The 17057-nt window shown below is 28.4% G+C and overlaps 2 protein-coding genes across 2 annotated transcripts; both read left to right on the forward strand.

Annotated features, from left to right (window-relative positions):
- The first annotated feature begins 2033 nt into the window (after positions 1–2033).
- LOC132949513 (UDP-glycosyltransferase UGT4-like) lies at positions 2034–7201 on the forward strand. Its single transcript, XM_061020448.1, has 6 exons — positions 2034–2281; positions 4790–5100; positions 5584–6173; positions 6258–6480; positions 6602–6821; positions 6911–7201. The coding sequence occupies exons 2-6, from the start codon at positions 4854–4856 to the stop codon at positions 7182–7184; spliced, it is 1554 nt and encodes a 517-aa protein (XP_060876431.1). The 5' UTR covers positions 2034–2281; positions 4790–4853; the 3' UTR covers positions 7185–7201.
- A 3419-nt stretch (positions 7202–10620) lies between these two features.
- On the forward strand, positions 10621–17015 carry LOC132948799 (rab3 GTPase-activating protein non-catalytic subunit). The gene is made up of 23 exons (XM_061019449.1): positions 10621–11117; positions 11178–11264; positions 11335–11422; positions 11526–11655; positions 11715–11919; positions 12141–12468; positions 12535–12609; positions 12693–12821; positions 12877–13056; positions 13122–13262; positions 13342–13580; positions 13649–13797; positions 13866–14064; positions 14128–14328; positions 14398–14511; positions 14620–14814; positions 14902–15288; positions 15360–15541; positions 15601–15834; positions 15890–16030; positions 16330–16482; positions 16555–16710; positions 16773–17015. The coding sequence occupies exons 1-23, from the start codon at positions 11033–11035 to the stop codon at positions 16914–16916; spliced, it is 3942 nt and encodes a 1313-aa protein (XP_060875432.1). The 5' UTR covers positions 10621–11032; the 3' UTR covers positions 16917–17015.
- Positions 17016–17057: the final 42 nt, after the last annotated feature.

Here is a 17057-nt window from a genome sequence, read left to right on the forward strand (position 1 = left end):
GCCTATCAGTTTGATTGCTTAAGTAAAATTCTTAACTATAAATTTGATAATAGGTAAATTCACTCTTATCTTTTACCTTTCGGAGCTATACGTGTTCGGCCGAGTGTACAATTTGCTATGTTTATACGCACTTGTAAGACGGAGATAAAATATGCGGGTGTGGCGTCCTCTTAAGCGATTAGGCGATTTGGTTTAATCAGAATCAATTGATAATTTTATTGGATTTCATTTTCAGAAAAATATTTATTGAATTTGCCTATAATTGATTGTAAAATTATTCCTGTAATCCTGTTAAAGGTGGTTTCACACGAAGCGAACGCGATTTTAAATCGCAGCGGTTTTTAGTCGCTTATTTGATTTCGGTTTCACACTAGACGATTAAGCGCTCGATGCGAATGCCGAATGACCTACGATCATTATTTCTCCGAATTTTCGAATCGAACAATTAATCTTTTATTTTACAATTTAGTTGTTCAGACATCGTGGTTACGTGTAGTGTTCATTTGCAGTCATTCTGTACTTATTTTTACAAAATATATTATTTTATCAGTTTAGTCTTTACATTTTTTTACAAAATTGAAAACATTTACCACTGTTGAAAGCGTTAGTATAATTTATGCATTATATAAAAGAAATCTATTTCAAAAGAAAAGAAAAAAGGGGGGCAAATGGGTGTCGCTCTGCTGTACTGTAGGTTACAACTTACAACCCAGACAGCATTTTGTAATGATAATATTATAATAGTACTATAATAACGTTATACTAATATTATTCGTTATTACAATGTTATAATAATATTATTAATCAAAAAAATGCTGTCTGGGAAGTAGGTCACTATAAAGGATGGTGTTAAATTTGAATTCAATGATATAATATCATTATATAAGAAAAACGATTCTGAGCGAAGACTGTCAGTCAGACTATGATATTAGTTATTACTTATTACTGTAGTGATACTACTAGTTATAAGTATATTTGATGATATTATTGTGATTAAAGTAATTTATATATAACCTATTTACGTGGAACCTTGTTTTAAATTTTCAAGCCTTGGATATTGAAGTTGAACATTTTATACATTTTTAACTACAAAATAATTATTAAATTTTTAATTTGATAAATGTTGTCAAAATTCGAACATCAAATGCTTATAAAAAAAATTATATTTATATGTATTTTTAATATTTTTCAACTGCTATTGTAACAATATATCAGGAGCCTTGTAATAAATGTTGACGCTTTTTTACCCAACAAATAAAATGTTATTGACAGTTATAGAAAAAAAACTAAAAAAAAATGAAAACTGACAATATCCGTAAACAGCTCAAAAAGAGTCGAAATATTTTCAAAATGTTAGTGTATAGAAAATGAAAAATATAAACATTCAGTGAAATTGTCATGTACCTATCTACAGTTTGCTACGTACGGACCCCTCTACTCCACCCCTACACATTGTTATAATGCGCAGTATATATAATATACTATTAGCACACACATAAGTAATAGTCACAACATCTGGCAATGACCAGATGACAAAACGGGCACCACCAGAGCTAGTAAGAAAATATAATATACTGTGGGAAATCCTCGGGAGTAAGAGATTCTGTGAGTCGGACTTAGCACTGTGACAGGGCTACTCGATTAACGACAACCCGCATTGATCAAAGAACTAGCCGGTAATAGGCACATCTGTAACCCTGAGACTTTTTTATCAATTATTCTTGTTAATGAGCAAACAAAAAAGGTCTTCCTAGTTTTCTTAAAATTGAGATGATCTGTGACTTATAAAATATTATCGAAGTGGTCTGTAGTGGTAAAAAGGTTGGGAATCACTGATAGTAAGTTAATATATTGGTATAGGCCTGATCAGTATGCACTGCGCATACATTATGTATGTTACCAACATATTATTACACTATGTACTTTCTAGTTTCCACCACCTATTAATTTTTACTAAGTAAACTACTACTGTGGTAGTAAGATACTACCAAATTATTGAACCTTGAGTTTTCGTAACACGTTATCACTTCTACTCACAAAATCGTGTAAATTACTAGTTAGGCTGTATACAGTGTGTATAAGTGTATGCCTACTAGCAACTAGCTACGTTATAAATAATATTTATTACGAGACACTTTTGTTTCTTTAAAATCAGCCAAATTTATTTGATTCTCCTTAATTCTCAATAAGTGAAATTATAATGCACACGTAGTTGTCTACTTCAAATTATTAATAAATATTATATTATTATGACGTATGGTTTTAATATTCAAACTACACGGTAAGAATCTTATAAGATTTAAGAATCGCCCGATTCATTCTTGATTGATGGACATATTAATTAAAACAATTTGATTTTTTTTAAATTAATAATTTCTAATTTATTATTAAATGTACGTATTATAATGTATTTACGTATTTACGTTTTAGATTCTGAGCGAAGCGATGAATGTATTGATTTTATAATGATGTGTGTTTTTTTTTTTTTCGTGTCTCATCACCTTTTAGGACAGAAAAAATACTTGGATTTTCTTCAACAGTAAATTTTCTGATAGGAAAGTGAATCTAGTTGGTACTTTGGGGGGTCAAAAGTAGTTCCCAGTAGTTTTTAAAAGCTCCGTGAAAAACAAAAGAAAAATTAAGAAAAACGGGAATTTTTACGCAAAATCTGTTTTTGAGAACATCGATTTTGTTTTTTGGCGTAACTCTAAAACAAATTAACGTATATACATGAAATTTTTACTGGTAGTTTATATTTGCATTTTCTTTACACGATAAAAATTTAAAAATTTTTTGATTTGTTTTTAACTGTTTAGGAACATTTTCAGTTTCCAATTTGATTAGTATTTTTTTCTATGGATGTCAATAAAACTTTTTTTGTTGGGTAAAAAAGCTTGAAAATTTAATACGAGGCTCCTACTACATTGCTACTATGATATTTGAAAATATTAAAAATCCTTAGTCACAGTTTTTATTTATAAGCATTTAAAATTCAAATCTTGACAAAATACGGAAAAATCACGAAAATTAGCAAATTATTTTGAGTTGAGAATTCATAAAAATTTTTCTTTTTAAATCTAAGATTTGAAAATATAATAAAAGATTATCCATAAGTTTGTCTACCTTTATCAAAAAAAAAAATGTCTACAAGAAAGTCTAATTAAATTTTTATGAGCGTTTGAAATTCATATTTTTACAACATTTGATATTCACTCGATTTCTTATGTAACGATTTTCTTATTTTGTTGTAATTAAAAAATGTATGACTGTAGATACTTGAAAATTTCACTGAATGTTTATATTAGCATGTTCTATACAAGATAAAATTTTGAAAATAATTTGACTCTTTTTGAGCTGTTTACGGACATTGTCAGTTTTCAATTTTTTTAGTTTTTTTTCTATAAATATCAATTAAATTTTATTTGTTGGGTAAAAAAGCGTGAAAATTTAATGCAAAGCTCCTGATATATTGTTACAATAGTAGTTGAAAAATATTAAAAATACATAATCACAATTTTTTTTTATAAGCATTTAAAGTTTAAATTTTGACAAAATTTGTCAAATTTAAAAGTTAATAATTATTTTGTAGGTAGTTAAAAATGTATAAAATGATCAACTTTTATAGGTAAGGTTTGAAAAATTAAAACAAGGCTCCACGTAAATAGGTTATATATAAATTACTTTTCTCACAATAATAATATAATATCATCAAATATACTTGGTAATATCATAGACTGACTGACCGTTTTCGCTCAGAATAGTTTTTCTAATACAATGATATTATATCATTGAATTCAAATTTAACACCATCCATTGCAGTGACCCACTTGTAACCCACTGTACAGCAGAGCGACATCCACTTACCCGCCTTTTTTTTTATTATTATTTAAGCCGCAATAACTGCAATATGATTTTTGGCTCAAAACTACTAGAATATACCAACTACAGCTGATGTATTTTGAAATAAGAATATATTAATAATGTTTCTCTTGAGCCCCATGCACCAATTCATACACTATCAATAATAATTATTATTTATTATTTAGTAGGTAATACGTCATTACATAAAAAACATAGTACAAAGAATATTTGACGCTTTTTTGTATATCATTACAATTTAATTCTAAAGCTATTATTCTAGATTAATATTTTACTCTTATTAATGCTTTATAAAGGTACCTACTCTTTATGATGGTATTATATAATAGTAGTACTGAAGCAGGTACCTACCTAATTAATAACTATTATTCTTAAGTACCTACCTAATCCCTATGGAACCTTTTAATATTGTTATTTCAAGTCATTATTTTATTTTATGAATTTAGCTTATTGTTCAGTCGTATGCAACATAATATGGCGTGAAGTGAAATTATGTAACAAAAAATTACATTACAAATTACAAAGACAATAAACTGTTTTTATATGGTATTTTACACATGCCACTCGGTATTGATAAACGAAAACCAGATTTTTTATTTTACGTTGCTCACTGTTTACTAGAAAAATTAAAATTAAATTTTTATTAAGCTTTGTGTTAAGTTATTTGATTTTTTCTTTAACTAAAAAAAGTAAAATATGAAACTAATGTCCGTATGCATATAGTCAATGTATGTAATACATGTACATATTGACTATATGCATACGGGCGTAAAACTATTTTTATAAATCTCATTTTTATGTAATATTAAAATCATTAAATTATAATAATTATAAGTCTAATATTCCAATTTACTACATTTAATATAAATTATAGGTACCTAATTATAATGTTTATTCTGTTTGATAAAAGGTAAACATTTTTGAAACAAATAGCAGTTCAAGATAAATTAGTTGGAATTATTCACACAGTTGAAATGAATAATTATAACTTTATTGTGTGGATTTTTAAACTCCTTACCTTAAACACTGCTACACAAAGTGCAAATATACTTGTTTTTGCACCAATGCCGTTTAAAAGTCACTTTACTGGATTTCGACCATTATTCAAAGAACTCGCTAGTAGAGGACATAATATTACTGTAGTCAGCACTTTTCCACTGAAGACACCACTGCCTAACTACAAGGACATTCCAATTTCAATAAATGAAAATATTTTAAAAGGTAATTAATTATTCCGAATAACAAATAATAAAAAACGTATAAAAAATATACAAGGTGTAGAAATGACCTGACAAATGAAACAACTTTTGTTCTAATCGATATTAAAAAAAAAGTTGGATATGTAATTTATAGAAACTTGCACTACAAGTAGGTAGATATAGTGTTACATTTTTTATTAAGTAAAAACTTATCTAAGGAAGCTCTGCTCTCAACTTGAATTATTATGGGAGTAAAAGCGTGAAATTATCAGTGACACCACTGACATCGACAAATGTAACGCTTTCAATTCAATGAATCTATAGTACATACTACATAGGTTAGGTTATATATATATAATATGTGTACGCATGCGTTCATCAGTGGATAGTGGCTCTTACCCCATGATTTAAGATAGTATGGTTGCCCATCGATCGTACCATGGGTGGTTCTGTATATCCAAAAATAATTTTAATATAGGTAACATTGTACATTTTTTTGCTATAGGTATCAACCCAATGGAATTAGCCAGTCATGGTTTTTTAACAGTAGTGCCTAGTTTGTGGAAACTGTCTACTTCTTTAGCTCAAAAAATGCTTTCCAAACCAGAAATGCAAAATTTCATTCTATCCCAGGATTACGAATTCGATCTAGTTATGGTTTTCTCATTTTGCCAAGAATATTCAATCACACTAGGCCATAAGTACAAAGCACCAGTTATTAATTTAGGCGTTTCGACGTTGTGGCCTTCTAATAGTAAATGGATTGGTGAACCATCTACATTTTCATATATACTTGACCAACGAACTGGAGCAACAGATCAAATGTCATTCATCGAACGGTTCAAAAACACTGTCGTTGGAATTTATCAATTATTTTTGGAAGATTATTATTATTTACCTTTACAAAAAGAGAACATGAATAAATACTTTAAATATAAAGGTCACAAATCTAGGCCTCCCATTGAAGATATGTTGAGAAACGTGTCAGTGACATTACTCAATGCTCATTACAGTATCGGCGTGACTAGACCCTACCTGCCAGGTACAATAGAAATTGCAGGACTTCACGTGGACGAACCTAAACCATTAACCGGAGTACGGACATTTTGATTTTATTACTTTTATCACACATGTTTTTGTATTTATAGGTATTAAGTTAAAAATTAATTTTTGTCATAGAAAATGTTGGAGTTTGTTGAGTCTGCTGAGCATGGAGTAATATATTTTAGTTTTGGTACTATTGTGGATCCGTCTAAGTTACCGAATTCAACTATAGAAGTTTTTATTAACGTTTTAAAGAAACTGAAACAAAAAGTAATGTGGAAATGGGATTCAAATAATCTGCCACAGTTGCCCGATCACGTAATGGTTAGCAACTGGTTCCCACAACCCGATATTTTAGGTACCTATCTACCTATACCTATTCGTTTAAAATCGTTCTTAAATAATTATTAGGTATAGATAAAGTGTACACCGTTAATAATTTTAGCGTAGGTACTTATTATAATACCTATTGAATATAGGTCACCCAAACGTTTGTCTGTTCATCACACACGGAGGTATACACAGTCTAGAAGAGGCTACCTACAACGCTTTGCCAATCGTTGGTATTCCTTTCTTTGGCGACCAACACATGAACATGAGGTTAGCCGAACGCAATGGCATCGGGAAAATGGTAGATTATGTTGATTTGACTGAAGAATCCATGCTGTCTGCCATCAATGAAGTTCTTACAAACACAAAGTACCTAAATATAATATAAATACGCATACGCGTATAATGTCGTATGCAACGCATAGATATATAAATAATATATTTATGATATATTTTAGATATAAAGAAAACTCGAAGATACGAAGTGAAATATTTAAAGATTCCCATCCAAGACCAATGGATCGAGCTGTATATTGGATTGAATATGTTCTCCGTCATGGCGGGGCTAATCACCTTACGAGTAGTAGTGTAGTACTGAATTATAATCAGTATTTCCTAGTCGACGTTTATTTTGTAATTATTAGCACAACTACTATTAGTATGTTTTTAATAGTAATGATGATTAAATACATTATGAAAACTAAAGATATCAATTCATCGAAAAAAAAATAAACACAATTCTAATCTCAGTATGTATATACCTACCTGTATAGTATATATTATGGTTATTGATTACAATTTACAATATTACATTAACTTGTAAATCCACAGTTGTATTGTTCTATAAAGGGGGAGGGCTTTAAGGGGCTTAGCCCCCTAAACTTGGTCAAGCCCCCTTCTTTTTTAGTTCTGTAGGATCGAAGCCCTCCCGCTCACATTGATGTTAATAATGATTAATGTTAGCCCCCTGAATTTTTAATGGTTTCCGCCTATGCTTGTGCCGCCGTTCTCACGGTTCGTGTGGTCGATCCCCCGAATGAGCTAGTCTTAGCTATATCCATAGTGTCTGTGTGAGTATCAGAGTATGTGCGCGTGGGTCTGCAGATGTGCTTGTGGCTGGCCAATTTTATGATCGATGTAGGGTTTTGCTAACTGTGTAGATAGTTTTGTCAAGCTATACTACTAAGTTTTTATTAGACCCACTTCTCACAGTATACTTTTTATTACTATTTCATGACTCTGTGCATTGGCCCTTCTGCCCCATATGGGCATATGACCTATGGTAATGGTTGCGAACATTAATTTATAATAGTTATTGCTTTCCCAGGGTCTCCGCAACGCTAAGATTATTCCGAAAATATTTTGTGTGAATTAATATACTTTATGTCATATTATCATATATAGTATATAATATAAGGGCGGAGTAGGCTCCGTACGCAGCATACTTTACAAAATAGATATAACCTTTGAGACATAACTTGTCACTATCCTTATTCGGTTTTATAATCTCCATGGTAAAATAAAAATATTTCTAAAACAAATTTATAACTTTCAAACTTTGGATACAATTTTACAGTAGAGTAGGCAGGGGCGTAATTAAGGGGGTGATGAGGGGGATAGACCCACCCCAAAGTCTTCATAATATTATATATTATTTTATATACTCACCAATGTACTTGAAAATTTAATATTCTGTGTGTAAACAAATGTATATCCCCCCCCCCCCAGGACAAATCCCTAATTACGCCACTGCGTGTAGGTACTATCTCAAATTCTCAACAACCAAAAAACAACCTTACACTAATGCAGTAACTTTTTTTGGGGGGGGGGGGGGATATACATTTGTTTACACACAAAATATTAAATTTTCAAGTACATTGGTGAGTATATAAAATAATATATAATATTATGAAGACTTTGGGGTGGGTCTAGGTTATTCCCAAGCTGTATTCCTAAACAATTTTATATACTGTTAAAAACAAAATTACAAAAAAATCATCGAATTTTTCCAAAAATTATGACTAGGTATTTACTATTTTTTACCTACTACTTTTACAGTTCTATAACATTCAAACACACACACACACACGTAACACGTTCCGTATACTTAAATATAGGTACTTACTTTGAAATCATATTTATTGTTAAATTATTTATTTAATTACTACACTATTACACTGTATGTCTGTATACTTGTATTGCTTAGGGCCCGTATTACAATAGCTAAACTAAGGTTAAACCACCGAATTCGGCCGATAAAATCAGTGGGTTAAGCGTAACTGAGGTTTAAACTATGATTGTAAGACGGGCCCTTAATGTTCTCACAATAAAATATTTTATATTTTAAATATTGTTGGTTATATTACCTACCTTGGTGATTGGTATGTGTTACCTTATACCTTGTACCTTATACCTATTATTTTATTCCAGTCCTCTGTCTTTATTAACATTAGTAATTCCGTATGAAATAGGTACTATAATACAATAATACTCACCTGTTGTAAAGTGTTTTCATTTACCATCATGTACGCAGTAGCGTATTTACAGAGGGGATCAAGGGAATCGACTCCCCCTCCCTTAGGCTGTATATAATATGCAACAGTTTTTGGAGCCCAAAACTATTTTTCTGGATCGGAAAAAAGTATTTTTTAATGAATACAAAATACAAATAAAAGTATTCGGAATACGTATTTGAATACTATTTAAAATAGAATTCGAATACTTTACAAGACTGCCCCCCAGTGACGTATTTATGGGGGGGGATATGGGGGATAGATCCCCTCCCTTGACCTTTTTTTTTAGTTTAGGTATAAAGTTTAAGCTGCAGTACTGTTGCTATTTATATTTTATAATTTTGTTATCCTGTGGGCTGCGAGTGATATTACCCAACAATAACAACAAAATTAAAATAGGACTATATTCGAGAGAAGTCAGGTAAAACCCGCTAGTACCTAACCTATTATACTGTTATATACGTAGAACACGAAACTAATTGCGACAGCGGACAGAAAACGATAAGGAATTCGTAAATTTTAAAATAAATATTAAAAAAGGTGGATAAGTGGATGTTGCTCTGCTGTACAGTAGGTTACAAGTGGGTCACTGTAATGGATGGTGTTAAATTTGAATTCAATGATATAATATCATTGTATAAGAAAAACGATTCTGAGCGAAAACGGTCAGTCAGCCTATGATTTTACCAAGTATATTTGATGATATTATTGTGAATAAAGTAATTTATATATAACCTATTTACGTGGAGCCTTGTTTTAAATTTTCAATCCTTAGCCATAAAAAAAATAAATAATATAAATAAATTTAAATTTAAATAAATTTTTAACTACAAAATAATTAATAAATTATAAATTTGATAAATGTTGTCAAAATTTGAACTTTAAATGCTTATAAAAAGAAATTGTGCCTATGTATTTTTAGCCTTATATTAAATTTTCACGCTTTTTTACCCAACAAATAAAAATTTATTGATAATTATAGAAAAAAAAACTAAAAAAATTGAAAACTGACAATGTCCGTAAACAGCTCAAAAAGAGTCAAAATATTTTCAACATTTTATGGTGTATAGAAAATGCTAATATAAATATTCATGCTTTCTTGTCACAGAGAGGTCGAAATTACAACAGATGAAGTAATTGATGAGTTGTGCTTAAAAAACAGAAAACTAGAGTTTATTTTATAAATTAATAAAACAGAGTAAAATTAAAATCAATATTATTGTTTTTATTGTTAGCCTTACATGGAGTAACTAACAAAAGGTTGCATCAACACTAAAAAATTTTGATATCCCCCTCCTCAAGAAAATCCTATATACGCCCCTGCTGCCCCCCCCCCCCTAACTACGCCTATAGCCCCCACAGGTTTTATTTTTTCTATAGAAAACTCTCAAAGCCCAAAAGTAACAGTTCAATTAATAAGTGTGTGGTGTATCCCCTGAAATCAGATGTATTTTAGGCCCTTATTATAGATAATATTATTATCTATAATAAGTAATAATAACCGACAAGGCGACAGCTGTGGGTCGGCCGTCGGCTAGTCGGCACGACAAATTGAATACATACACTGGGCCCTATATTATGTGTTAAATACAATTTTTATTCGTACTGCGTAGTTACTATAGTTAATATTTTTTTTTTGTAGTTGTATTTTTGTTCTACTATCACAGATTACAGAATACTGAGTCTGTAGATCGGACCTGTTATGACGTGATATTATCATGGTTGTTCAATGAGACCATGGCACAACGAACATAATATTATACACTGTGGTTGAATTGTAGATAGTAGATACTAGATATCAAACCAAAATAAATAACAATAATATTATTTACAATGGAAATTTCGAAATAGGCACATTATCGCAATATAGCATAGTATTGCAAAGTTTTGTTTTATTTTTTATTTTTTTCAATAACGTAATTTACTTATTATAGTTTATAGTTTATAGTTTATACATTACTTATTAATGGATCCTATTTTTACATAAACAATATGTACTTCTGTCTTCATTATATTTAATTATGCGAATGTAGGTGTCTTAACAATTTTTTAACTAACATTTCAAACATGTCTGTTCAGCTTAAAGCTTTTGCCAAAGCTATTAATCTGTCAAAAATTAAATCTTATTTATTTGGATCTGATGACACAAAAGGTAATATAAAATAATAATAATTATTTACACAAAAAAAAAATTTAATTTAATTTTTATTAGATGTTTTCAATGACACTGTGAATTGTGTATCTCCTGGAGGTGAAATCATAGTATTTGGAAAAAGCAATAAAATAATTACCTTTACAAGTAAGTGTATTTGTGTGTACCTGTTGAATTATACAAAATTTACTATATTTTCCAATTTTTAATTTTATAGTTAAGTGGTTTTCCAGTCCTACCAATGATAATATTGTATGTCAGACTTTTCAAACATTTTTGAACAATTCTATTGACCAAGGAAACAAGTATGTTATAAGTTATAATATTTATACTTGTAAAACCATTAATATTTTGTATATAATTGTTTTTAAAAATATTTATAATTATCATCCCTTTATATTATTCCAGTGAACAAATTACATCAGTTGTATGTCTCCCGATTGCAGCAATCGATACAAAGCTGTCTACTCATTGTAGTCCTGAATGGTTTTGCATTGCCGTTGGATTTTCAAGCGGTTTTGTCAAATTTTACACAGAAGTTATTCTCGATTAATTTATATATTTAACAAATAATAAACTATCTGTTTTATTTATAAGGATGGAGATCTGCTACTATCACAATTATTCCATAATAGTGCTGTTTTGAAATTACGGTGTCAAAGTCATCAACCTGCTAAAATTAATCCTCCAACTGTAGAACAACCTGAAGAAATTGCTATATTATATAGTAAAGTTATGTGTACAGTTGTTGGCACAATTTTCATTAATAGTTTAAGGTCTTGTAAAAATCAATTGGCTAAAAGTAAGCACAAAAACAAATGTCTATAATTGTAAATTATTTTCTCTTCTTATTTGTTTAAAAATTAAATTGAATTAAAAAAATTAACCATATAATAATGTAAAATTAATAAGTTAATATGTGTATACAGCTCAGTTAGATGAAATAATTAAAACAATTATAGAAAAAGTATATTATTTAATCAAATACTTTTACAAATTAATTGAGTATTATTTATATTTTAGTTCAATCAAAATGTTTGAGCGATATAAGTATACCTCCATTAACATATAAAAAGTGGGCTTTTGATGTTCAGAAAAAAATAAATGATGCTGCTATTGGGCCTAGATATGATATCACTAGTTTTCAACATATAGTAGCAGCCAATATCTGCAAAGGTATTAGTGGTGATAAACAAAATTGTATACCACAAATGACTCAAATTATAGCTGCTGGTGTTGAACCATACTTGGCGATTCATTACACGATTGGAGGACATGCTCAACCTACTTTTGGAAATATAACCAAAGCAGTCACTAATAAATTGAAATCTTCTTTTATACAAACATTACCGTAAGAATTTCATTCTTTCATAACACGTTGAAGATAAATTGTTAAGTTGTATGTTTGAAATTTTAGTTGTTGGTTGTCTTATAATTTATCATTAAATGAAACGCCTGAAACACAGGAACAACCTGAACAGCTTGGATGTCGGTAATAACTTAACTAAAATAAAATATAAATTATTCTGTATAATATTAATGATAAAAGTAGTAAAATACCAAAATAATAATTAGTTTTAGTCTCAATGAAATGGATTGCGAAGCTTTGAAAATCGAACTAAGTCCTCAACTATCCATTGGGGTGATCTCTGATAATTTGGAAAAAGTAACACTTTTTGAGGTCAATGCTGGAGGAATAATACGGTAATTTAGGTCTATTGTTTATATATTTACAATTATAATTGTTATGAATATTTAGAACATGGGACGGCTATAAAGACGTACAATTTGGTTGGCTTGTAGTCAATGAAAATAAGAGTTCCAGTTCCAAACAAGCATTATTTTTAGTAATGTTTATACCAACTAGAGAAGTCCTAGAAGTATGGTCAATGCAAAACTATGAAAAAGTATCAATATCTAAAGTTTCTAAAACTGGAAGGTATGTTCTAATACAAACTTTATGGGTCATTAATTCAATCTGTATTGTTTCTATTCATGTTTTAGACTTTTCTATTCAAATTTCGGTTTGTTTGGAGCTCTAAGTACATCAAGAATGAACATATACAATGCTAATTATCGTTGTTATTTTATAGATGAAACAGAAAATATTACAGAAATAAATGTACCTTATCACTGTATAGACAGGTATAATATTATTTATTAAAATACTTTATGTACTTATCACATATTAATATTTATTAATTCTTATAAAATTTTTAATTAGTTGCTCTAATAGTGAACTTTCTCAAGATATGTATACATTTAAAACATTCAAGTCATTATGTAAAAGTGAAAATGTAGATAATGAAATACTCTGTGAAGAAGTTGTGAAATTAGTTAATAATTTAATGACTGATAAAGTAAGGCAACAAGCATTTGATTATATTACAACCAGTAAACATATGACACAAAACGCTTTGGTCGCATTTTTGAAAAGCTTTCAAACAAATTTAAAAGAAAGAAGTAAAATCTTGACAAATAATTTAAATACTAATTTATATATTATTATAATAATCTTAATTTAACTTTAGAGAAATGTGACCCTCAAAATTATGATGACAATTTATTGAAAAATACTGATAACCATTTGAAACTTATAATATTTTTAACATTTTTATCCAACTTTCAAGAAAAGCATCGTTTCCAAGCATCTTCTTTATCAGCTGAAGATAAAACACAAGTATACAAGTATAACACTAATATTGAGTATATTATTATATTTATTCATATTCATTTTTTTTTTTTAAGGAATTATGTAAAACACTCCGTTTAACCGATGAGGATTTGGATAGAATCATTTCTTTACTTCCTATAGAACCAAAAAAAAAAACTATAGTGATGTTCTATGATGATGTGAAATCAATGAATATAATTGAATTACTATCTTATTTTAATACAACTGGTGAAAGTTTGTCTATAAACAATGATAAAAATGTAGATGAATTATGTAAGATTTACCTATTATTTATATGAATTTATTAAATTGTATGTTAATAATAAATTGGTTCAGGTAAACATATATTTGAACCTATTATGCATTTTGATAACGATATTGGAGAATGGAATTCTGCATGGATAGCTAGTGGTATTCAATTATCAGATATGGTATATTTAGGTGTCAAATATTGGCTATCAAAACCTCTCACCTTAACAGTAGTAACAGAAATGTTAAATTTCCACAGAGCAATTGACACAATTTGTAATTCAAATGGTATGAGTATTATAAATCATTGTTAAAATTATTAATTGCAAAATATGTATATATTTTTTTTTTAATCAGGGATAAAATTTGATTGGGAAGTAACACAATATCAGTTTTCAAATAGTTCGAATACATTTGCTTGTTTTACTGGAGCTATAATTTGTAAGACAATTGCATCTAGTAGAAAAACAGGTTAGTTATTGTTTTAATATACAGTAACATAGTTATTTGAGAGGGAATAAAAAGCGGCTTTTTTAATATATTTAATAATTTTGTTATTTGTATAATTTTTATTTGTAGTTAATGTTAATAATGAATGGGAATGTATTTCTGGAGATGACTATCAATGGAATATATTAATAGAAAGACTTGAACAATTGTGCCATCTCAATGCAACATTAAAATATTGTTCAAAAGAACCAGTTGGGACACTTCACTGTTTAAAATATGAGTACTCGTCGATTACACTAATAGATTTACTGCAACTTGGACGTGGTAATATCACTAATTGCATTTATTAGTAATAATAATACATTATAATAGTTACTTAATTACATTATCTCACAACATAATTGATTTTAGGTGGGGTGTCTTCACTTGTTGGTAAATGGTTAGCTGGTATAGGCCTCGATCCAATTTTAGTAATTGATGAGTATTTAATAAATTTTGATAAAGAAAAAACTAAACCGTTAAATCAGAATAAAGGAATTATGGGTATTCAAGAAGGCCTTATTATAAATACAGAGACAGCTATTGAAGTAAAAGCATTAAATATGGCAGAGAAAGAAATATTAGACACATTAAAACGTCTTAAAACCTGTTTTCCATACAGTTTAAACGGAAATACATTATTAAGTAATATTTTTTGGGAATATTCATCTGCTTGGAAAAATTGTGTAGCTGATCTTAGACCACTTAAGACAGCTATAAATGTTGCTGATACATTACCATGTTTGCATACTAGACAAAGCAAGTATAATATTTTATTATTTACAATTTTTATAAGTTTTATAACTTGTGTGTTAATTTTATATTTTTAGGTATGTGTTCTTTAGTATGGTCCACACATATATCTCCTATTTTTTTATCAGCTGTGAAGCTTATTGATCGTATAGGAAAAGTTCCTAAAGATAAGTTGTGTATTCAAGATGTTGGGATGCCAGATCAATATATTGTCAAATTTTTTGATTTATGTGAACGTTTTTTTGACATTATTATTAAGGTTGATATAACAATAATAATATAATTTCCTTTGATGGTAATCAAATTATAATATTTCAGGCATCTTTATCAGCTGAAGAATTTGAACTTGCTGAAATAAAACATGATTTTTTTTGGGAAAATTGGAAAACCAATAACCAACATAAACTTACTCTTGTTCAAATAGCTTTAAATAAACCTAATCCTGATAGAGAAACACTTTTTTTGTCTCATCAATTTGTTAGAACATTTCATATATTAGCCAAATTTTCAATACACATAAATAAACCACTGAACAGTCTGTTTGACTGTAATGTAAGTTAGTATTAAACAAATATGGTTTTCCTAATAATAAAACAATTTTTAATAGGTGCATGAAATTGATATTTCTAATTTGAACCAAAACACTTTCAATCAAGAAATGCCGAGAACTAAAGTTAAAAAATCAAAAACTAATTTCATCATTAGTTCTATAAATTCAGCGGTTGGACTCATACAAAAAGATTGTGAGGTATGATTGTCATAATCTTTAAACAGTTAACTGTACAAATAATTTAGAAATAGTAGTCAATTATAAGCAAAATATTATTTTAAATGTTAAGTAATCAATATAAATGATTAAAATTAAGTTTTTTAAAGTAGGTATATATCTAATAAATTATTAAAATATATAATATTATGTCACCACGTAATACATAATAATTATTAAAATTTGAATAATATTGCGTTAAATAATTAATCAATTTTAACTTATTTTTTTCCTTTCAATTCAAATATAATTATAAACAATAATATAAACAACTGTTTCAGGATGGTCAATATGAATTTGAAAGCAAGGAATGTATGTCTTGGATAAATAAAATATTTCAATTAGCTTTTGATTGGCAACTAAATTTAGATGATCTTAGAATATGTCAAGTTATTTCACTATATAGTAAAGGACACGATCGTTTAGCTGAAGAAGTAAGAAATCAATTTTATTTTTTCTTATTTGATTCAGAAACATATTCATATTATATAATTTATTTTGAATAGATCATACCAGTTGTTCATAATAAAGAAAACCTTGTTAAACATTTAATGATTGTAATCAAACATAGATTGCAATTTGAAGTTTGCATTAGTAATTTAGACTATCATGACAAAATTGTGCACTTTAGCCCAGAAATTGTTTCTTGGCTTAAAAGTCCAGTGAGTTTTATAATATTAAATATAAAAAGGTAAATTATTTATTATAATTTTATTGATTTCAGGTGACAATTAATGTTGAAAAGTCATTATTAAAAGAAACTTTAGAATTAGTACAAACTGTAATAACTTTATTACCAGAAAACGATAGTCAACACAAATTTGTTATCAGTCTAATGGATAGTGTGATATCCTTAATTAATAGTTAATAACAAAACATATATATGTAAATGAATATTTCAAATTTTACTACTGAATGTTAAAATATATTTCACAATGCAATAAATAATAACACCATAATATTATGTTATATTTTTGGCCTGAGAAATATGAATCTAAGTCATAATTTT

This window comes from Metopolophium dirhodum, chromosome 7, assembly GCF_019925205.1.
Source record: "Metopolophium dirhodum isolate CAU chromosome 7, ASM1992520v1, whole genome shotgun sequence".
Classification (NCBI taxonomy): domain Eukaryota; kingdom Metazoa; phylum Arthropoda; class Insecta; order Hemiptera; family Aphididae; genus Metopolophium; species Metopolophium dirhodum.